Source organism: Rousettus aegyptiacus, unplaced genomic scaffold (assembly GCF_014176215.1).
Source record: "Rousettus aegyptiacus isolate mRouAeg1 unplaced genomic scaffold, mRouAeg1.p scaffold_m13_p_1, whole genome shotgun sequence".
In the NCBI taxonomy this organism is placed as follows: Eukaryota; Metazoa; Chordata; class Mammalia; order Chiroptera; family Pteropodidae; genus Rousettus; species Rousettus aegyptiacus.
Window position 1 is genome coordinate 138,147,813 of NW_023416284.1, and position 24,317 is coordinate 138,172,129.

General features: G+C 36.7%; 2 protein-coding genes and 1 pseudogene across 5 annotated transcripts in view; 2 read left to right on the top strand and 1 right to left on the bottom strand.

Moving 5' to 3' along the window:
* Window positions 1-5,366, bottom strand: part of USP45 (ubiquitin specific peptidase 45) — a 63,893-nt gene extending 58,527 nt beyond the window's left edge. Inside the window, exons 1-2 of one of the 4 annotated variants that reach the window (XM_016151997.2) lie at window positions 5,296-5,366; window positions 1,125-1,234 (exon numbers count right to left, since the gene is read on the bottom strand). In XM_016151997.2, coding sequence (XP_016007483.2) covers window positions 1,125-1,224 — 100 coding nt within the window. In that variant the 5' untranslated portion in view covers window positions 1,225-1,234; window positions 5,296-5,366. Of the gene's footprint in view, window positions 1-1,124; window positions 1,235-2,821; window positions 5,070-5,295 lie in introns of those variants that run through there. The other 3 variants (XM_016151995.2, XM_016151994.2, XM_036220277.1) reach the window with 3 other exon arrangements.
* Window positions 5,367-9,705: 4,339 nt separating this feature from the next.
* Window positions 9,706-19,509, top strand: TSTD3 (thiosulfate sulfurtransferase like domain containing 3). Its single transcript, XM_016152001.2, has 4 exons — window positions 9,706-9,833; window positions 18,680-18,853; window positions 18,954-19,113; window positions 19,423-19,509. The coding sequence occupies exons 1-4, from the start codon at window positions 9,761-9,763 to the stop codon at window positions 19,487-19,489; spliced, it is 474 nt and encodes a 157-aa protein (XP_016007487.1). The 5' UTR covers window positions 9,706-9,760; the 3' UTR covers window positions 19,490-19,509.
* Window positions 19,510-19,771: 262 nt separating this feature from the next.
* LOC118606551 lies at window positions 19,772-19,890 on the top strand (annotated as a pseudogene).
* Window positions 19,891-24,317: the final 4,427 nt, after the last annotated feature.

Sequence of the window (24,317 nt, forward strand, 5' to 3'; positions counted from 1 at the left end):
GGGAAAAAAAAGCAAGCCATTATCTAGAAGAAAGTCATGACTCTACGGCAGTTGGGGAGGACAGACACTTTGGATATTGAAAAAACCCAGGGCTGCATAATCCTGTTGGTTGGAAAGAAATAAAGGACAAATGAGCTCGAACTCAAAATTCCAGGTGACTCTCAACAGTACACTGGCCCTCCTTCTTATATAAATATTCTAAAATGTTCTGGCCCAAGAGAAGCAACCCTACATCAAAAAATGAGTAATCAAAAAAAAAAAAAAAAGCTGTAAAGTCTATGTAAGAAAAAGAAAAGAAAAATTGTGGCAGAGCAATCACTGCCATGAAATGAAAATACAAAACAGAAGCACACACTCTAGCATGAGACAGAAAAACAAAAGCAGGCAGCTGGCAAAGTTCAGGAAAGAAGTGGAAGAAAAAATAATAAAACCACAAAAATGAAGGTAAAACTAAAAAGAGCATAAAGTGACACAGAAAATGCTGAAAACGTAGTAAAAGATAAAAATGAAAACAAGCAAAATGAAAAGGAAATAGGAGTTTTAGAGGATTTGAGAAAAATGTAACTATGAAAGATAGGCAAAGGATAGTTAACATAAGAATAATGAGAATCCTTGAAGAAAACCATATTTAACAGAAGAGAACACATATTTAAAGATACATTCAGACTTTTTTCAATACAGCATTCTAGCTATTCTGAAACACTACCCAAGTTAAAAACACATAAAAATGGAAATAACATATTAAAACACCTTTTTAAATGGAGAGCTGAACTGGTAAGAAAATAAAGGAAATCCTCAAGGCCAAAACTGAAGGCATGAAGCTAAAAGCAAGCTGTGAAACCAGCAGCTCCCTAGGGTCATCTGACAACTTCTGTGGCTTAAAGACTTGGTTTTAACAAGCTATGAGAAACAGAAGAAAAACAAATAAAAAGCCAATTCTAAGTTACTTTATAAATTAAACAAAAACTCAATAAAAACACCAATAGGATTTTTTGGAACTTGACAAGCTGATTTTAAAGATGATGCAGAAAGTGGTAAAAATAAAAGGCAAAGGATTTATTAAAAACATATATTGTTATTTCTTTTCTGCAACACTATTTAGGATGCCAGATATCCCAATTTACCAGCAATGTCATCTGAAGAGTCTTCATCATGAGGAATAGTAGGCCTTTTACTTCTTTTGGCTTTCTCAGGTAAAGCTTTAGATGGATCTTTCACCCGCATCTGTTATTTACTGAAAAAGTTGGGGGGGGGGAGTAAATACACTTTAATTTTCAAAATTAAAATTTTATGTATTTTACTTAATGCATATTAAAATTGAAATGACTTTGATTTTAATTGGTTTACTAAATCAATAGAGGAAGAAGAGCAGGAAGTCAGTTGAAACCAAAGAAATGTTTATTAAACCAATATACAAATGGCATATTACATTTGACTTTTACCAACTACTCTTTAGATATATGCTGTCCAGATGAGTGAAAAAAACTAACGTATTGCTGAATGGAATAAGTGCTGCTTCTGGGTCATGTGCCCCCTTTGCCCTTTCTCCTGTCCTACTACCTAGGAGATAGCAAGAGCTGGAAAAGCCACAATGGGCCAGGGATGGAAGCTATCTGCCAAGTACATTTGAGCCAACCTACCTGCACGGTATGATCTAGTACTGGACTACTGAGAGAGAAATAAATTTCTATCTTTTTAAGGTACTGCATTTTTTTCTCCTTTTTATTATGAAAAATTTTAAACTTCCACAAAAGTTAAAAAACAGTGTAATGAATACCAATATACTATCTAGATTCCACATCTAGTATATTTTGCCATATTTGTTTTATCTAAATATCAATGTGCACAGACATATATGTATATATGTCTTTGCTGAACTATTTGAAAGTTGCAGAGAGACTGTGTCTCTTAAGACTAAGGATAGTCTCCTTATATCATTATCATATCTAAGAAAATTAACAGTTCCCTAATATTATCTCATATCCCATCATATTCCAATTTCTTCAGCTGACCCATAAATGTCTTCTACACTGTTTTGTTTTGTTTTGGATAAGGATTCAATCAAGGTTTACTTTGTGCTGGTTATAGCACTTTAGTATCTTTTAATCTGCAACTGTTCTTCCCTTATGTGGCACATGGCTCCACATACTTTCCAAAGACACTGGCTTTTTTTTAGAGATCAAGGCAGTGCACATGAACCACCTTGGAGAATTTGTTAAAACGTGGATTTTGATTCAATAAATCTAGCACAGGACCTGAGATTCTGCCTAAAAAGCTCCCAATGGGAAGTCATTGCTGGAGGTCCACAGACCACGTTTTCAATAGCAAGGCTGTGTAATGTCCCACACTGAATTTGACTTTCTTCATGGTGTTATTTACCTCTACTTTCACTATGTCTTAAAAACGCCATTAATTCTAAAGATTTTAGATACAAGTTAAGCATTTTTTTAAAACCACTATATTTTGGAGTCTCTGTTAAAAGTAGCTTCGCCTAATTCCTAATTAATATCACCCTGCTCCATGGCCAAGCTACTCAATAATTTTCGATGGTTATTTATTCATTTGTTTTTATTGCTCATGGTGGAAGAATCAATTCAATAACAAATTCTGAATCTTGATTTAGCTGTACCATGTGCCACATAAGGGAACTTTTGAATTTATCATTTTAAGAGCCATTTCTTTAAGTCCAAGGGTCATCACTACGGAACTGAGCTGCAACAAATTAAGGCCTTCAGTGTCGCAGGGATGCACAAGACCTCTGAGTTTCTTAACCACTTCATTTCTGACTGCCTTCTCCCTCCAAACTCCCTCAACCACTTACCTTGCAAAATCACTAATTCACGCATTCCATTCTCTGATCACAATTCAAGTCCTTGCAGCTTGCTTGTTCAACCACTTCTATTTTTTAGTGCCCAGGCTAACAAGAAGCACTTGTATCTCAACAAGTGCTCCCATGATCACTACAGCAGGGGACGGAGAAAGGGGACATGACAAAGGGAGTTCTGGTTCTTGAACTTCACTTGGAAGTGAGACGTGTGATGTCAGCTCATATTTTACTGGCCAAAACAAGTAATATGTTTACATCTAATTTCAAGAAGACATGGGGAGAGGGGGAGGGTGGGCACAAAGAGAGCAACCTTATCACGTATCAATAAAGAACAGAATATCTGTGCATGGCCTGAATAACTACATCACCCCAATAACAGAACCCCAATCCTAGATGAACCCAATTAACCACTTTCTCCATATCTGCATCCAAATAGGATGAAGAAATTCTCATAAGAAAGATTGGGTCCACTAAATTCATAATCACAATCTCAAATAGATCAAGACCTCCCATTATCTACTATATATTCTGGTCAACTTACCTACTCCTCACTCTCCCAAACCTCCAACTCCTTCATCATCCCATTCCTCAAAATAAGATCTAGTCTTCCACTTCACTGAGAGAAAAGAGACAATCAGATGGCAAATCTGATCTTTCTGCCCCCCAAACTTACAAACTTACCTCCAACTATTTTAACTTTATATCCTGAGAGGAGACAGACATAACTAATACAGGAAAATGGCCCAAGAGAAACTGGTCATATTTTTTTCCCAACTGCAGATAAATTCTTGATAAAGATGAACATTAACACATAGAGAATGCTGGCAGAATTGAAAGAAAGAAAGAAAGAAAGAAAGAAAGAAAGAAAGAAAGAAAGAACGAAAGAACGAACAAACGAACGAACCAGGTATTTGACCTAGAATCTACAAAAGACCTGTGCCTTTTTTCAAAAAACACGGACTCCAAATTAATATGGTAATGTAGTCAATTTCCAGTGATTTTTTTCTGACATATACAATATGTCTAAACATAATCATTTTGGACAGTAACCCACTTCTTAGCAATCCCTTATCTGCATAGCTTTCTTTTTCAATTCCCCTTGAAAGCAAAAAAGAGACAGACAAATTCAATTATTAGAGCTTCAAATACTTTCCATCACCAATATTTTGTCTGCAGAGTTCCAAGACCATCTTCACTAGAAGGACTCAGAAAACTCAGCATATAGTTGTACTCATAGCTAACGTTTATTTGTAGCAATGTAGAATGGGCATACAGCCTGATCATAATGGAAAAAGGCACAAGCAAGTCTGGAGAAACTCATGTGCAGGCTTATGTTCTGTCCCTCCCAGAAGGGGACAAATTCCAGCAATGTCTGTGCAATGTTTTTGCCCAGGGAAGCCAATTATGGACTCACAGACCTAGGATTTTTATGGGGCTGGTAACCAGCACAAACCACATTGTACAGCATAAACCATACTGTTCCCAGATGCCAAAGATGGGTTAACCTTGTTGTCAGGCCTTTCTAAATATAGGAGTCTCAGGCCTACTGTGTTAACTCTTTTCGGCACAAATACATTCTGGCCATTGTTCTCAGGTGGTTTCCCAATCAAGGTTTTCAGTTTTTAACTTCGGCATTACTCTAACATGTCTTTTCTTTAAGGTAGGACACACAACTAAGTTGTTTAGAAATGGCTGACTTTTAAAAACAGTTTATGTAAACAAAAGCCCATATTCTCCGAAGAAAATCTTTTTTCCTACTCTTGGGCAATTATTTTCAACTGTGTGTGTGTTGAGGGGGACAACTGATTTAGAAACCAAGCTCAAAAAGATGGACAGCATTTACGTATTTTTGCTGTGCATCACGCTGCGTTCTAAGCACCTGAAAGATACTAACCCCTCTTAATCCTCAAGACCACCTTTTGATATAAGTTACTATTATTTCCTCCATCTTATATTTGAAACTGAGATGCTTATAGGTTAAGCGGCGTGCAGAGGTCTCGAAGCGAGGAAGTGGTGAGTGGGGATTTGGACCCAGGAGTCCGCCTCCAGGGCTTCTAATACTGCACGATGCTGCCAGAAACCCATGATTAGACACGCTTCCTCCGGTCACTTAAAAAATATACCAAGTTTCTGAAGAAATGCGTACTGAGGAGACAGCGCTAGAAGGAGGCCGGAAGGGTGTCAGGACGCCACGCGCCTCGGTCAAGGTGAGGCGTGGACTTGGGTCCCGCCCTGGCCGCCGCTCTCCCGCCCCGCCTCCCCCGGCTCCTCCCGCAGCCGCACGGATACCCGGCCGGCCCGGCGCTCACACGGCCCTAAGTGACAGCCTGGCGCCCTTAAGGATCCGGAAGATGATCGGGAGTGCGAGGGTGGCCTCTTTCCCAGGTCTGTCACGCCACAAGAGGCTGAAGCCGCGAAAACCAAGACACAGAAACCGCGACGCCCCCACGGCCGCGAAACAGACTCACCCCGCCGGGCCGAGCCTCCGGGTCTACAACCAGAAGAGACTGCGCTTGCGCGGCTGTCCCGCCGGCTGGCAGGGGCGGGGCCTCGTGTGACCGCCCACACGTCTGGGTAGGCGGGGTCGGCCCTTCGCCCGCCGGCTCGCGCGAGAGGGGCGTGAGGAGCGCGGGCCTGGCTGCGGTCGCGCTTACGTTCTCTTCACGGTGGGAGCTGGTAGGCCAGGACTAATCTTTGAATAATAGCAATAAACTCCAAATCGGATTCAAATAGTGGCCTGGAGTGCACACAGCTCGCGTCTTTCGGAGTCTGAATTAAGCCCTAGCTGTTTCTGGACACCTGCTGGGACAGCCTTCTTCCAACTGTCACACTCTTCTGTTCAATAAAGTCACTTCCGACATCCATCGTTTATCACCTTGCTTTTCTTCGGTATTATTGTCTTACCTATCGTTCTCACTAGACAGGAAATTTCTTGATCTACACCTATACGTCTTCGAAGCTCGATTATTGGTTAAAATGGTTTGCACGTTGCATATGTTTAGTAAAAGTAGTTGGTTCGAAAATATTTTGTTTGAATGGCATTACAAACATAAATAGTAGTTGTGGATGAGCTCTACAAGTCTTTCAAAACTCTTCAACAGGAGTCAGGTGTGGCGTTATAGATACAGCCTTGGATTACGAGTCAAAAAATAAAAGATAAACCAAAAAAACTGGATTTTTCCTTAAAAACTCTGACTCACTTCTAACGAAATACTTAAAATTATTTCCATGTAGAGAAGTTGACAGAGGAGGTTACTAGATTGTTTATATGTATGGGAACTGTTAGGTCGGTGGGGGAGGGAGAAAAGGGCCAGCCAGATGCTTGCTTGGAGGCTTCCCAGCTTGATATCGGAATCCAGACCTTCCAGCCGAACATCGAAGTCCGGAGTCCAACTGATAAGGGCCCACCCTAAAGCCCTGGCTCCACCACCCGAATCCAGATGCTCAACTAACATTTAATTAACACTCCCACATTTAATTAACTCTCCCACATTCAATCAACACTCCCCCATTCTATACCCTACTCCCACAAAACTCCATAAAAACTATGCCCTCCAGCCCCAGGGCACGACTTCTCTGGCCCCTCTCCTCTCTGGACCAGAGAACCTTGCCCGGGAGCACTCTCCTAATAAAGGCTTGCTTTTAAAACTTCTCGGCCTGTCCCGCGTTTACCTTACAAAAACTATTCACTGGACAAACATAACAGTATAAATATACCAGTCACCCCAGGTATAGGGGTACATAATCATGTTTTGCAATAGAGGGACTTTTTTCCCTAAGGAAAGAAAAAATATTCCCCAAATAAAAATAGGTCATGTTGTGGTGTAATTTTGAAGGCAAAGTTGTCTCCTTCATAAATTATCCTAACATCAGATTTCAAACAGACATGGAGGGAAAAAAGACTTGCAAGCAAGCTAACCTAAATTTGCATACTAAATTACATTACTGTAAAAGGAATTTTTTAAAAAATAACATATTGAATCCAATTTAGAGTAAAAGAAAATGAGAGGACTGAATTAGAATGTGAAATTTCAGCTTCTCTTCTTCATAAAAAGAAATTGGGGGGTTATGCAAATCATCATACCATACCTACTTAAATTGTTCCTGGAGATGACAATATTCCAAAGCTATCTTGATTTCCAGCAGATGTATGCTTAGCATGACCAAAATCTCCAGAGAGTGCAATCTCCATTTCAACACTTGGAATGAGTTAGGGAAAATTGTCTAACAATAAGTTCTTATTTCTGATGGTCTTCAAGTTATTTAACTTTTCACTTAACTGAAAATAAAATTTACTATTTGACAGATTCCACAAAGGAAGGAAATTATTTTTAAGTGGTACCCAGTAAGTATATTTTAGTGTTATTGCAAAGACATTATGACTAAACATCAAATAAGAATACAAATTTGCTTAAGATCAGCTGTGTATATATTTCAAATAAGGTTAAATATCTTAATTTTGCCATCATTGTTATTCCTGGAAATGTATAGAATACTAAACTATAAATTGTATATATATCTTTTAAATTTTTATTGTGTATTTTTGAAGCTATGCTCTTTATGATAAAAGTAATACATGATGATTTATTATAAGACTTATCTTTTTCTCCTTCCCATATTCCCATTTCCTTTACTCAGAGGTAACATTTTCTCTCCTCTGTTTGCTGTTTCTTATGTAGAGTTTCAGGAATTATCTATGCTTTTGTACCCTGTTTTTATGATTACCATTTGTTAAAAGAACACAGATTATATTACAGTCTATCTTCTATTCTACAACTTGATTTTTTTCACCTGACAGTATATCTTGGACATATCTCCACATTAGCCTCATTCTTTTGATTAATTACTTAAGATTCCAGTGAACGGATGTATTATTTTTTTCCCCAATCAGTCCCCTATTAGTGTATATTGATCTTTACCCACTTATGCAAATATTTTCAGTAGACTATTGATAGCAAAAATGCTGAAAAAGTTGCATGAAAGGCAATATATTTTCTAATTTTTTATTTGATTTTTCCTAATATCTGGAGGCTGTAAGTGGACTTAGAAAGAAATGAGAAAGATCCCAAATCTCTTAAAAATTCTCTCCTTTCCAATTGCCTTTCACTTGCAATATGGCAATAATGAAATGAGTTGTTTGAGAATTAATGATTGGAATCAACTTGGCATTTGTAGACCTTTCCCAGATTATAACTATTTCGCTCCTTTTCATCCCACTTTAAGCTTTGCTTACTCTCTCTGAAGGAAGAATTCAGACACTTGTCTGAGGAGCAATGATCAAGACTCTCTTTTGACAAGACTTTTTTTGCGCTAAGGACTCTTAAAATTTGGCACTGAGCTAGGTACGGGAGGACATATTCATTGTTTCAGGAAAAAACACTGAAAAATATTTCTCAAATAATTAGTTCTGAACATTGGAAAAAATTTTTTAGTAATACATGCTCTTACAAAAGCGTATTTCAAATTAAATGTGATTAAGGTCAAGTAGATTGTTTCCATATCTGTGTCTATATTACTTGAGTTTTATGATATATTTCAGGACAGTTTAGGGATGCCATGGAGAGAGTACATGAATCTACAATATATGATAACATCTAGGTTCAAAGTTAATCCACAAAATAGATTACACAGAGACCATGGATAAGCTCCAAATGATTTGGAAAAACATAATTATCAGTGATGTCATTGGTATAAAAATCTGAAGTGGTTTTGTTAATTATTAAATAATTGAAAACTGAATAACTTAAAGGTACATGCTTAATGAAATTATTCTTTGGACATATACTTTAATATGCCATTTAGAAATTAATTTTTAAATTTTTCACTGAAAGAGTTTACAGTTAAATATAGCTTTCATTAAGCTTGGAAACCAAGTTGAGAATAGATTAAAAATAAGTTCATAAGAAGTTATGTGGTAGGCTGAATAATGCCCCCCTCAAAGGTATTTTAATTCCTGAATCCTGTGAATATGTTACCTTACCTAGCAAAAGGACTTTACAGGTAAGACTAAATTTAGGATTTTGAGAAGGGAGATTACCCTGGATTATCTGAGTGGTCCCAGTGTAATTACAAAGGTCCTTGTAAAAGGGAGGCAGGAGGATGTGAGGAAGAGAAAGGGATGTGACAACAGAAGCAGGGATCAAAGTTAGAGAGAAATGTGAAGATGCTAATCTGGTGTCTTTGAAGATGGGGAAGGGGACCACTAGCCAAGGAATGCAGGCGACCTCTAGTAGATGGAAAAGGTAAGTAAAGAAATTCTCCCCTAGAGGCTTCAGAAGGAACATAGGCTTGGTGACACCTTAATTTTAGCCAAGTGAAACTTCTGACCCACAGAACTGTAGATAATAAATTTGTATTGTGTTAAGCTAGTACATTTGTGGTAATGTGTTACAGTAGCAGTTGGGAATTAACACTTTTTAAAACAGTTGGACCTAACCTAACAAAGCTCTCATCAAAAATGGTTAAATATCATCAAGTTGTGGTGAAAAGATGACAGCATAAGAGTATTTTACTACCGACATCAGTTGAACCAGCTTTTGGCGTTAAGAGCGATTCTGAGAAAAGAGCCCATGTAGTTTGCTTTAACCCAACATATGAGAATCCTGTTATAAATTGGACAAATTTATTTACTTTAAATATTTAAATATTATCTTTGGTATATTTTCTCCTTTCTACCGTTACACTTTGTCCTTAAAAAATAATTATCAGAACCAAAAAGGCAAGCCTAACCCTTAGTTTCTTCCCAAACTATTTTAAATTTTAAAGCAGGGCACGTTTGGGTCCTCGATTACGGCGCTACCGGGTTCGGCCGGCGCCTGACTTGAGGGCGCTCAAGAGCCGGGCGCCGCTCGCCTGGAGGCCGCGGGAGGAGGAGCAGGAGCAGTAGGAACAGGAGGTGGAAGAGGTCAGCAACCTCGCGGCCGCGAGCGGGAGATGTCCCTGCGGTGGTTGCTGCTCGGGAGCGCGCGCCGCGGGATCTTTGGGTCCGCGGAGGCCGCGCTGTGGGGTGAGCTCGGTGGTCCCTAGGGAGAGGGACGGCGCCTAACCTCGGCCCCCAGGGAAGGGATGGCATGGGTGGGGGCGCTCGCTTCCCTAGACTTCCATTAAAAGTCAGACTCTCGGTACCTGGGGATATAGCGCTACTTAACAGTTCTTGTTCCTGCAGATCGCGGGCTGCTGGTGGTGTGGGGATGCCATGGGGGACGCAGCAAAGGGGTAAACATGGCTCCAGCGAGCTCGTGTAGGAAGGCATTTATAAAGGTATTGGTACTTGGCTGAGCAATGAAGGTCAATTCGCGACTCAAGGAAGTGAGCAGATGGCGAGTTCCTGCCCCGGAGAGACATAATGACGGGCCCATTGTGATTCAATGGAGAGCAGCGCTTATAGCTTGATGAAACAGTCACCCAGAATTACAGCCTGTTACTGCTATAAAAGCACCACCCCTAATTTTACAAATGGTGGAACAGAAGACAGCGAAGCTAGTTGGTGGAGGCCTTAGGTCTAGAACTCGCTGCCTCACTCTCTCCCCCTCACAGGTATTCCATTTTAACTGTTGGTACTGCCTCTGTAATTTAAGATTTACTTTTTTCCTATGCAAATTCTTTGTTGTTTGGTTTTACCTTTGTTCAACAATCATTTATTGAGCACCTAAATCTTCCAGGCCTCCTGCTGGGGATACAGCCTTTGCAGTGCACCATTTTTTGGGGGGGGGGGGAGGGTAGTGGTGGGGAGGACAGACATAAGTAAACAAACAACACGCAAAGCCCAGTCTAGTAAGACTGCAATGGAAGAACAACTGACTCTACCCGAGTTGGAGAAAGTGGTAGAGAAAAGGTGGCTTTTCATTTTTAAAATCCTACTAGTAATACATGATTATATTTTCATTATATTAAAACAAAGCACAGCATAAATTCCCTTTATACAGCCTTCCCATCCCACTGTCCCAGATATGGTTTGGTACAAATCCCTCTAAATATTTTTCTATGAGTATGCATAAATAAATGCACACAAAAAATACTACATATATATGTTCTTCTATTAATATAAATCTATATTATAGATCACATTTTATATATTATTTATAATATGATCCACTCTGCATACTCTTCTGAAATTTTTTCACTTAGGCATTCAGAAGCTTTCCATGGCAATACATGTAACTCTTTTAACCACTGCATATATTCCGTAGTATGGATTACCACAGTTTATTTATCCAGTCTCCTATTGACGAATGTCTTGGTTTCCAGTTTTTTGCTATTATAAAAAGTTATTCAGTAATTATCAGTGTACCTGCCTCTTTGTGGTATGTACAAATATTTTACTAGAATAGATACTTAGAAGTGGAATTGTTGATCAAAGTGGTGATGATGAGTGGCACCGCCACTTGATCTTAAAGGGGAGTTACAGTGTGCCAGATAGAGATGAGGTCGAAAGGTATTCTCTTCAGAAGGAAAAGCGCGCATATATCATGAAGAAAAAGTGAATATAGATATTTACTGATTGTACTGTGTAGCTTATTTAAACCTCACAGCAACTCTCAAAGGTTAAATATTATTATTCCCATTTGACAAATAAGTAACTAAGTCCCATAGAGTTTAAGTAATCTGTATAGGGGTTACAGAGCTAAGTGGGCAAGCCAGGATATGAACCTGGTTTATCTGACTCTAAAATCCCTGCTCTTACCACTATAAAAATGTAGTTAGAGCACATGCATACTTTTATTTTCTGTGCTACAACCCATGTTTGTTTAGTATGTTCGTTATATTTCAAGGGAATTAATTATATCTGGTAAATATTAAGATCTGGGTAATAACAAGCTTTGATGTAATGGTGTTTTACTACTCATTGCTTTTTTGGTAAAGAAAAATGTTTCAAAGTCATAGATTTATGGAGATTCTACCTGGAAGGCACCTTGGAAATAGTATAACTTACTTATTTTATAAGTAAGTGAGGCTCATGCAAAACAAAACTTAAAAGATAGAGAACTGTCAGCTAAAATAGCTAGGCAAGTGGCATAAAATCGTATGCACACTAAATGCTCCTTTGCTCAAGCACCACTTCAGAGAAGGGTTCTGTGTTTATCTATTCTTTATATAAGTGAATGAAAGAAAGTACTGAGTTTTTCTCTCAGTTTTAAAGCTAGGGTTTCTTGGATGAATTTTCAAAGTCATTCCATGAGGTACTGAGTTCACCCCATAGCCAGTAAGTCAGGAGTAATACCTACAGTACCAGAATTAGCTAAAACGCATATAGGAAGTTCAGGTACCATCCTACCCCTCACAACCACCTAAATTCGGAGATAACCAAGGTCAGGAGAACAAGAGAGATGAGCTAGGAAAGCAGTTGTGGGGATGGGGGTCTCTCGTATGAGAATCAGGTCATCAGATCAATACACTCGCCCCATCTTGTGCCTCTACTGGCCTGTGACTGTTGGTAGTAGACAACAGGGTGAAGATGCTGAGTGTTAGGACAAGGCTAATGACTCGGAGGTGGGATTTTATTTTCTGTTCTTTTTTAATGGTGACAATTCCTTTTCTTATTTTATTCAATTTATTTAAACTAAAAAACAAAAACAAAAACAAAAACAACACAGTTCACCCATTCTCCCCCACCTTCCCACCTCTTGCAACCACCGATCTGTTCTTTATTAGCTTGTTTTTTTAATATACATTTTTTGGATATGAGACATTATATAGTACTTATATTTCTCTGAGTTATTTCACTTACTATAATGCCCTCAAGGTCCATCCATGTTGTCACAAATGGCAAAATTTTATTTTTCATGGCTGAAAAATATTCCATTGTATATATGTATCGTGATTTCCTTATCCATTCATCATCAATGGACATTTTGGTTGTTCCATATCTTGGCTATTGTAAATAATACTGCAGTGAACCTGGAGGTGCAGATATCTTTTTGAATTAGTGTTTTTGTTTTCTTTGGGTAAATACCCAGAAGTGGGATCGCTGGATACAGTAGATAAAACAACTACCTGTCCCAGTCTTGAAGGAGTGCATATTGTAAGATATGAACCTTGTTGTTCAGCCCTGCTTTAGCTCTTGGTTATCTCTCAAACTTTTGTGCTTGTCCAAGCAACCTATTACATTTTTAATAGCTCCCAGTAGTTGAGGACGTGCCAAGACTCAAAAGGGAGTGCCTCAGGCTGACTGGACGCCAGACCTTCAGGTATCAGCTTTTAAAAGTATGCAGCTGAATGCAGTTCTGTGGGAATAAAATTTAAGCCCCATAGGCCATCAGAGCCAGGCAATCTAGCTCTAGGCCACAGTCACAGAAATCAAGACTTGTATATTTTTGAAGTAGCTGGTGGGTAGGGTAATTGGGGCAGAGGAGGAATGAGGAGGAGGATAAGGTTTGATAAGTTATGCTGGTAAGGTAGGTTAAGGACTTGGACTATACCTACACTAAGGAGTTTGGACTGTAATGTAACATAGCCTGAAGGGAGTACCCAGGTAAGGTTAGATTTACCAGTGTGGAAACAACAAAATTACACTTTATTCAAAAGTTGGGCTCAGAAAGGTGAAAATCATGTACAGTATGGCTTACTCTTGCACTCTCTCAAGAGAGCTACACATGATCTCTGAGTAAATCCCAAACAGCAATGTTTTTCTTCATTGTAGAAGCAGATCACTGTTTCTTTGGTTGAGCACCAGATAAAGTGGTTGATTTACAAGTAGAGGCCACGTGGTGCAAAAAACACACTATAGTTTTAAATAAAGAATTAGAGTAGCTAGAGGCTCATATGAAGAGAGGCCTGGAGGACCTGAGACTCCTTAAAGGAATATGCTTGCTTTAGGCTTCTTGGCTCAGAGTAGAAAGGCAGGAAATGAAGTCTTTGCTGATTATATACCCTATTCTCCCCCAACCCCCGCCCCAATCCAACAGGACTATAGCTGAATTAAAGAGCATTAAATGTCAATTTAACAAGAAAAATATAACTATCTTTGATTTAGTTACACAGGTTACGTGCTGTGATTATGTTTCCCAATGGTCAAGTGCCACAATCTTGAATTTAACATAATTATTTAAATTACCATATTTCTCCAGTTTCTAACAATGAGGAATAGTTAATAAGTATGAATTCAGCCTGCTGGCCCCTTATATTCTGGAAATCTGCAAACAACTGGTTGAATGAGAAATAGTTTGATTCCAAGTGTTTTAAGATCTAATCTTAACAAAAATGAACCAACTTTTTAAAATCTGAAGACATAAGGAAACCTATAGTTTGATTTTTAAAATGTGGTAAAATATATATGACATTAAATTTGCCATTTTAACCATTTTTGAGTGTACAATTCAATGGCATTAATTATATTCACAATGTTGTGCAATCATCACCACCATTTCCAAAAATTTTTATCACCTCAAGTAGAAACTTTGTACCCAGTAAGCAATAACTCCCCATCCTTCCTTCCTCTAACCCCTGGGAACCTCTAACCTACTTTCTGTTTCTATGCATTTACCTGTTCTACATTTGTGATTTGAAGAATCAAAATATTTGTCCTTTTGTGGCTAGCTTATTTTACTTAGCATAATGTTCCAATATTGTAGTTTCATGTTGTATGTGTCAGAGCTTCATTCCTTTGTATGGCCAAATAACATTCCATTGTATGTATATATAACATTTTGTCTACCTATTGTTCTATTGATGAACGTTTGTGTTGTTTCTACCTTTTGGCTGTTGTGAATAATGCTTCTATGAGCATTGGTGTGAAGTATCTCTTTAAGTCTCTGTTTTCAATTCTTTTGGGTACATACCCTGGATTGGAATTGTTGGGAAACCTATATTTTTAAACTATTGTATTTGTTCACTTTTGCTATTGGTGAGGAAGACAAATGGAAAATAGAAGAATGCCTGGTTTTTACAAGATATAGTTTTCAAAACTTATTTCTGGCTTTTCTTAACTACTTAAATGGAACCACTAAGCATTTCTTTTGGCCTATGGGCACTGCAAAAAATTTACTAAGACATTAAAGGATGAGCTGAGAAAGTTTGGGAACTTCTGGTTTATACAAAATATTCTCAAACTAATTTTTTTTTTTAATTTAATACTGTGCTTTGGACAACTTATGTTAAAAAATATTCCATTATATAAATGTACTGCTTGTAATATAACCATTCCCTTATTGATAGCCTTCTAGCTTATTTATACTTTTTGATATTACAAAGAATGCTGTCTATGAACATATTCTTACATTCTTATATACATTTATATATATTCATGCTAATATTCCTGTAGGATACATTCCTAAAAGTAAAATTGTGAGGTGAAAAAGGCATACATATGTAAAATGTTATTACTGCTCAATTTTTCTTTTCAAAGGCTCAGTAGCACATGAGTGCCCATTTCCTCATCCCTCACCAATATTTGCTATTATCAATTCTTTTAATTTTAAAAATCTGAGAAAATTTTTAAAAATTTGCTTAAAATCTTACATTTCCTTAATTAGTGAGATTGGACATCTTTTTCTTTTTTACATTTGATTGTCCATTTGTATTTCTCATGTCCATTCCTTGTTCTTGTTTTGACTGTTTTTCTATTGGGATTTTGTCCTTTTTCCTATTTATTTTTATGAGCTCTATTTTATCAGTACTAATCTGTCTTTTCTCTGTCACAGATATTTTCTTTCTGCCTGCCACTTGTTTTCTAATTATTCACTGTACTTTCTCCATATATGAATTTAGCCTTTTTCTGAGGTCAAATCTTTATGACTTCTGATTTTTGTGTCATGTTTAGAATGGCCTTCTTATCTCCAGATGTAAATGATCTGCTTATGTTTTCTGTTAGTACTTTTAAGATATTAGCTTTTAGATTGAAATTTGAATGTATTTACCTGTAAATAATGAGGTAATAGCCTGCGTAAAGTTTCTTCCTGATGGCTAGCTAGCTGCCCTACATATTGGTTGAATAGAATATAGGCATGCACTGCATAATGACATTTTGGCTAGTGACAGACTGCATATGTGCATATACAGTGGTCCCATAAGATTAGTATGTAGCTAAAAAATTCCTATGCCTAGTGACATTGTAGCCCATGATCTAAAAGGATTTGCCAAAGATAAGGAGGTTGTAAAAATCAACAATTCTGTGGTTGAGATGGCAAACAACTTTAACCTGGGATAAATGAGGATGACACTGAGGAGCTCCTAGAGGTGGTTCCTGAGGAATTGACTAAGGAGGAGTTGTTGGAACTGGGACAGGAATGCATAGCTGCAGAAGAGGCAAGAGAAAAGGAAACTGCAGGAGAATTAAAAGAACTCCCCAGAAAAACCCACGGTGAAGGTTTTAGCAGATTTTGCAGACCTTGACAATCTGCTTAAAAAAGTTTGAAAACATAGACCCCAACACTGAAGTTTTCATTAATAGAGAGGCATGTTCATGGTGTATTATGTGCTTACAAGCAATTCTATGATGAAAAAAAAAGAAACAAACCGAGCAGACCACCATGGACAAATTTCTGAAGAGTGACACCTCCTTAAGAAGAGCCTCAGGCAGGTCCTTCAGGAGGTGTTCCATAAGAAGGCATTACCATAGGAGATGATGGCTCCATGCATGTATTGCCCCAGAACCTTCCAATGGGACACGTTGTGGAGGTGGAAGGCAGTGATATTAATGATCCTGACCCTGTGTAGGGCTAGGCTAATGTGTGTGTTTATGTCTTAGTTTTTAACAAAGAAGTTTAAAAGCAAAAAAAAATTAATTTTAAAATAGAAAAAAGCTTCCCGATTAAGGATATAAAGAAAGAATTTTCGTACAGCTGTACAATGTGTTTGTGGTTTAAGTTAAGTATTATTACAACAGAGCAGGAAACTTTTAAAAAAATTATAAAGTTTATAAAGTAAAAAAGTTACAGCAAGCTAAGATTAATTTATTATTAGAGAAAATTCTTTTATAAATTTATATTGCCTAAGTGCACAGTGTTTATAGAATTTAAGTAATGTATATAACTCCTTAGCCTTCACATTCACTCACCACTCACTCACTGACTCACCCTGAGCAACTTCCAGTCCTGTAATCTCTGTTCATGGTAAGTGCCCTATACATGTGTTCCATTTTTCCTTTTATACTGAATTTTTACTATGCATTTTCTGTTTAGATACAAATTATTTACCATTGTGTTTTAGTTGCCTACAGCATTCAGTACAGTAACATGCTATACAGGTTTGTAGCCTAGGAAAAATAGGCTATACCATATAGCCTAGGTGTGTCGTAGGCCATGCCATCTAGGTTTGTGTAAGTGCACACAGTGATGTTCGAATAATGATGAAATTGCCTAATGATGCACTTCTGAGAATGTTTCTCTGTCATTAAGTGACACATGATTGTATAATTTGAATTATCACTATTGTTACCAGATACCGAATTCTCATAGATAGTATATTATGGGCCTGTTTCTGGATTTAGACCTTTGAACCTTTTTCTGTGCCAATTTTACACTGTTTAAAACAATTTTACTTTATGTTTAATATTTTAAACAGCATTTTAAGCACTCATTACCTTATAGTGGTTGCTTTGTTGTGAAATATGAATATTATTAACAAATTTTTTGCTAATTTTAAAAAATATTTTGGGTTTTCTTTCATTTTTAAAAACTTTTTTTCTTTCAATTTTTAAAATATAATTTTGGACCTGTAGAAAAATCAAAAAGTAAAATGGTGTTTGCTTTATTTCTATCTAACTTCCCCTAATGTAAACATTTTGCATGGTACAATTACTGAACCCAGGAAATTAATATTGATGTAATCCCATTAACTAATCCATACACCTTATTTAAATTTCACCAGTTTGCCCACTGATGCCTTTTATAATCTCAGATCCGACCCAGGATCCTACATTACATTGTCACACAGTTCTTTAGTCTGCTTCCATCGGTGATAGTTCCATGGTCTTTGTCTTTCATGACCTTGACACTTTTAAGAGTGCCAGTTAATTTGTAGATTGGTTTGTCTGAGATTTTCTTCTGATTAGGTTCAGAGTATGCATTTTTGGCAAGAATACTAAGGAAGTGATGATGTGCTCTTTTCAGTGCATCCTAACAGGAGGTACATTTTGTCAACATGTCTTATTACTAGTGATCTTTGAATAATTGGTTAGTGGGAGGTTTCAGGTGTCTGCCTTTGTAGTTAGTCTCTCCTGGGGAGATACTACCCCATTTGTCATCATACTTTCACCCATTAACATTAATGTCTGTCAGTGGTTCTTACTGCAACAATTATTCCTGGGGTTTTTACCTAATAATTTTTTGTTTCCATCATTCCTTCACACTTATCAATTGAAATAATCCCTTCTTCTCACTTATTTATTCAATTACACACTTATTTATTTTGTTCTATGGGTTATTACCCAGTACTATATTGTTACCAATTATTTAATAGAGAAACAGTGCCATTGAGTACTTAAAAGTGGTTTCAAATGGAAGGTCCTCACATGTAACACATGGCCAATTATCTTCACTTGTAAGAGAAAATAAAATTAAAATTTTCTTAATATTGTAACTTGGATCAGGGTAAAATTTACTAATTATTTGCACAATTTCATTGCCAAATGCTTTATGTGTGTTAACAAGCTCCCCCCCAATTAAGGGGTTTGGAGAGAGTGAATATGAAGCTGGCACAAGGCCAGCCAAAGCATGCAGGGCAGGATAGGGTTGCATCTTGCTGCTCAGTCAGGCTGTGTGCAAAATACATACATCAAATACAGTCTGGTAAAATCAAAAGGTCCAAGAATCACTAGCTGACTGGAACCAGGGGGAAAATTCCCTTAACCTTCTCTTTCCAGATATTAATAGTGATATCATTTTTAAGGTACCTAAATTATTTTATTCTTTCCAGGTTTGAAGTCAATAGAAGGAAACTGCCACAATTTTTGTACTACTGTTTTTAAAGATGTCACGTATATGGAACTTAAAAACCTCTTGAAATCCAAAAGTATTATGTTAATTGATGTTAGAGAGACATGGGAAATTCTTGAGTATGGAAAAATCCCTGGGTCTGTCAATATACCATGTAAGTGACATGTACCTTAAACTGATTTATTTCAAAAAATGTATATTCAGTATTTTGCTGTATCTAAAATTTAATTGAAATTCTTAACATTTCCTTTCAGTGAGTGAAGTAGGTGAAGCTTTACAGATGAACCCAAAAGACTTCAACGAGAAGTACAATGAAGTAAAGCCATCCAAATCTGATAGCCTAGTGTTTTCTTGTTTAGCCGGAGAAAGAAGCAAGAAGGCTCTGGACACAGCAATATCTTTGGGCTATAACAGGTACATAGAGGAGGGATAAAAATGGGTTCAAGGATATGTATTACAAAGTTTGATAAATTTTTATTGGCCTACTAAAGAATTTCTTATAATTACTGTATTAGCAATGAAAGGATAGCTAGACTAAGAGCCTCTATCTTTTCATCCTTCTGGAAAGTAACAATCTTTTAAATAAGCTTAAAGTCTAAATAGTATGGTGAGTAGCCATTGTACCTCTAAATCTCTAAAGTTTTTATTTCTAAAGTTCCTATCAAATCTTGTGTTATAAAGCAGGAGAAAATGTCTGTAGCACTAACTGGTGTATGTTTTCAGTGCTCAACACTATGCTGGAGGATGGAAAGAATGGGCAACCTACGAATATTCTGAGAAGAAACAATGAAATTGAATTTTGAAATACAAGCTGGCTCTTTCCTTGTGTACGTGCAGCCTAGCTTAGGGAATGAGCAAAAGAATGAAAATTTAGCCTGGCACCACGAGCTAACAGAAAGGGGATTCTGTATAAGTCAATTATTTGTTGAATCTTTATCTCAGCTGTAAATTGAGACTGTCACTTCCCCCTGCCGACTTCCAAAGGCTGTTGAGAACTGAGTTAATGTAAGTGACTTGCCATGAAACATAAAGTTTGGGATTCTAGGAATTAAATTTAAAATAGTTTAGTATAGTCTATGGCCATGCCACCCTGAACAATCCCAATCCTGTCTGATCTTGGAAGCAAAGCAGGGTCAGGCCTGGTTAGTATTTGGATGGGAGACCACCTAGGAAGACCAGGTGCTGTAGGCACAAAAAAAGGGGAGCAGGGAGGGATTGTAAACTGACAAGGTTCTTGCAATCTGTGAGGTCAACCAAAGGGTTGCCTTGCCTAAAAAAAATAAAAATTGTTTAATATAGTTCAATAGTATTCCAAAAGACCAAGTTCCTTGTATTGCTTTATCATAATGTGTGATCATTTGTGTTAGTATACCTGTTTCAGAGGCTATGAGCTAGACCAGCAGATTAACAGATTGACCTTAAAACACCAAGAATCTGTGATCTAAGTTGGTAAAATCTGAACAACAAAAATAGATGAACAGCATCCAAAGACTTATGGCAGTGTTGTGACCAGCATGGTAGTGATATAATTTTGAACTTAAAAATTAGTATGATCTATGGAGATTGAAATCAGAACAGTGATTGCTTCATTGGAGGGAAAATTAAATGGAAAAGGCAAGGAAGGAAATTTCTAGGGTGATAGAAATGCCCTATATCTTGAGGTTTTGGTACATAGGTATAAACATTTATAAAAACTCATTGAAGAACACACTTAAAAATATACATTTTCTGTAATATCTTAATTAAAAATAATGAAAGTAGGAAAAAGTTTAAATGTAAATGACCCCCACTATCATGAGTGTATTCCTTTGGAATATTCAGTCTTATACTTGCTAGTACCCTAGTGTTCTCCTGGTAAAACGAATTTGTGCTTTCTTCCATCTGCCTCTTCAGACCCATCTGTTTTCAGTCTCATTTATGTAGTCATTCAGGCCTAGTAAGGCCTAGCAAATAATTATAAAGACTTGGTTTGTCCTAAGTGACATTAAGCCACTGAAGATCTGGAGTCTATGTGATGTGAACTTCTATTTGTCAGTTTAGTTCCCATAAGAGCAAACTTCCTACAAGAGCAAACTTCCTACAAGAACTAGAAAAGTTGGCAAGTACACACCTCTCTCTCTTTCTCTCTCACACACACATGCATCCACACACACTCTCAATGTTAATTCATCTTCTACAGCTTTTCTTCTTCTTGGATCATGGCTCTTCAACTCTTCTCTGCCTTAGTAATTCTTTGATGCCTTTAAACGTATTTTATTTATATATTTATATAAATAAATATTACTAGAGCAAATATACTAAGGTGGCAGAGATTTGAAGAGCTATGATCCCACAAAAGAGAAAAGCTGTATGGAATAAGTCACCACTGAAGTACTGCAACAATCAAAGAATAGGAATCTGGGGTAAATACACCAGGCTTTTAGTTGGAACACCTGAAAAACTATAGGAGCAGAGGTGAACCAGAAACTGACCAACCTTCATAAAAATGTAAGACCAACTTTGAATCAACTAAATCCCTGAATGAATTAAGGTGATCTTCCTGATACCCTAAAGGCCTACCAGAAGTAAATCCTCTCTTGAAGAAAGATACCATTATCTAGCTACAGCAGGGGTTGGCAATAGTAAATATTTTAAGTTGCCATAGGTCCCTGTTGCAACTACTCAAATGCTACTGGAGCACAAAAGCAGCCATAGGCAATACAGAAACACAAGTGTAGCTGTATTCCAATACAACTATTTATGGTCACTTAGGTTTGAATTTTATACAGGTTTTATGTGTTCCAAAATACTTTTTTCAATTATTTTTCAACCATTTAAAAGTAAGCAAACAATCTTAGCTCAAAAGCCACCCAAAACAAGTGGCATGTAGGATTTGATCCATGGAGCACAGTTTGCAGACCTCTAAGCCAGAGCCACAAATGATTCCTACAGGTTTTCATATACAATTTCAGAATTCTGTCAAAACTTACTAGAAATCGCAGTAAATAAGACCTCATGATTGAAAAATGAGAGAAAAGACAATAGACACAGATCCACAAAAGGGCTATATATTGGAGTTTTCAGACATAGACTTTAAAATAACTATGGTTTATATATTCAATAACTTAATGACAAAAAGTAAAAAAATTATTAGAGGAATGGAAGCTATGAAAAGTATCAGATAGAAAAATCCAGAATTTAAAAATACAATTACTGAAATAAAAATGCCCAGCAGGGGGTAGATGGGTTTAACAGAAGCTGATGAGATTAATAAAAATGAAAAAACAAGTACACATATTAACATGTATGACTCTCATGATGTTGATAGAAAAAGCAAATTCCAGAAACACACTGTACAATAGTGAAAACATGCAAAATAATGCCATTACGTATGTATGTACGTATGTGTGCATATGTATATATATGTATAGTCCAAATAAATCATGAGAATAAACAATTTCATAATGGCTTCCTTTGGAGACAGAAGAACATAGGAGGCTTTAACAATATTGTTAATATTTTATTTAGCATGTTTGGTGGGTAAACAAATACTTATTATTCCTCTCATTTATAGGATAAACGTATAAACATAAGACATGTACACCAGACTCTACTATAATACCTTTAGATTCCTGGTACCTTTTTTAAAGAAAAATCTTATAATAAATAATGTATCTAATTTGGTATCATACATACAGCCTATACCCAAATATAATATATTTGCGTATTTTTGAAAAGGGGTTAACAAATTATTAGAATAATTTTCTATATTAGATCAAACTTACAAAGATGATTTTGTCAATTCTGAAATAAAAATTTAACAAATTATATATATAAAAAATTCAGACTTTTAAAATAAAACTCTTTAGAACCATTAAGATGCCTCAAAACATAAATATATAGCACATTATTTAATATCTCATTTAACAGGTATGTTGTAATCGGGAGAATATCACTTTTACTCTGATAATATAAGGGTAGACCAAGTTTCAGAAATGTAGAATAGTCAGATTATTTTAAATACTATATGTACCATACATTATTTTCATAATGAAATAGATATCTTAGAAAAAGTGGCAACAGTGGACAGCCTCAGAGTTCTGAATTAATCAAAGTAACTCAGGTTTTCTTCATTTACATTGTCTTTCTTACCTGCCTTATGATCTGTGAGGTCTCTTAGATTCTGTGATAATGCACGCTTTTGCTATGTAATATGTATAGATTGGATAGAGGTAGGATCTGAGAAATTTGTATAATTAAGGACAAGTGGAAAACTGAATGCTCCTTGTATCATCCAGTAAAAATTATTTGTCTGTGTCTAAAAAGGGCAGCAGTTTATTAGTGGAAAAATGTAGTTTTGTCACAACCCATTTCAGTGCTACGAGTTTCTTCAGGAGCAAGGTAAGAATGGAAAAGGGAAAAGGAGATTTTAATAAAGTACTATAATGGTAGAATCTGGCTGAAGTGGATCCATGTGGGAACAATGATACCTTTCCTCCTGACCTTACTTGTCTCCAAGAACTGACAACTTCGTTCATACCACCTCAGATAGCTGAAGCTTCTGCCCTAGAATAATTGAGCCATTTCAAAGAAAAGGCTTCAGAATATAATGCTGAGGGTGGGAAGGATGGCAAATGAAAGTTTTCTTGCTTCTTTAACCCTACAATGAAGCCCACTGCTGAAAAGTCCCACCCATGCCTCTCTGTGCCTCTCATACATGAAGGATCCTGAGACAATTAAGGCAAGATTGTAACTTGAAAGAGCAAACAGAAAAAAGCAACTAGCAAGAAAGTGTTAATGCAAGGAGCAAAGAAAAAATTTAAACCAAAACACCTAAATTAATATCTTTAGAATAACACATTACTCTCAAACAAGGACAAGGTGCTATTTAAAAGAAAAAGGAACTTTCAATGAACCTTTGCTCAGGACATTTCTAGAGGATGTTCTCCATTAAAACAAAGGCATAAACAAGCAAAGAAAAAGATGACTCCCCCTATCTTTGATACCTAAATGAAAGATGAAGGACTCAAAGAAGGTCTCCCTGCAAGTGATCTGGGGAACATATGAATAATAAATGATTATGGTGATAAGTTAATAAAAGATACAAAGTAAATTGAACAAATTACAACCAAGGCAATGACTACTTCCAAAAGACAAAAATATTCCAAAAGGAAATGTAACCATAATATACAACAAAACACAAAACTACCTATACACACTTAATATTGAATATGAATTTAACAAAAATTATACAATTAAATTGGATGATGGGAGTAGAAGTCCCAGTGTAGAAACAAGTTGGGGGAAAGGGAGAATAGGGGTATAAGCAAGTGAAATGTTCATTTTCTCTAGGAGGAGGTTAGTAAATATTTACAGTAGAAAAAAACCAAAAGAAGAAATTGGAGGTAAGCAGAAGAAGCAGTATGTTAAAGTATTTAAGAGCATGGGCCCTGGAGCCCATGTGCTCAGGTTTTAAGAATTAGAATCTAATCCAAGCTTGTCACTTACTGGACTTGTGATTGAGTAAATTACTTAAACTTTTCTGTTCCTGAGTTTCATCTCCAAAATGATTTTCTGTGAATTAAATGACTTCATAATGTAAAGACCTTAGAATATATTTGTCACATATTAAGTGCTCA

Coding starts and splice junctions, on each gene's coding strand:
- TSTD3 (XM_016152001.2), top strand. CDS start 9,761: ATGTCCCTGCGGTGGTTGCTGCTCGGGAGCGCGCGCCGCGGGATCTTT. Junction 9,834..18,679: donor CGCGGAGGCCGCGCTGTGGG/GTGAGCTCGGTG, acceptor TATTCTTTCCAG/GTTTGAAGTCAATAGAAGGA. Junction 19,114..19,422: donor ATATCTTTGGGCTATAACAG/GTACATAGAGGA, acceptor GTATGTTTTCAG/TGCTCAACACTATGCTGGAG.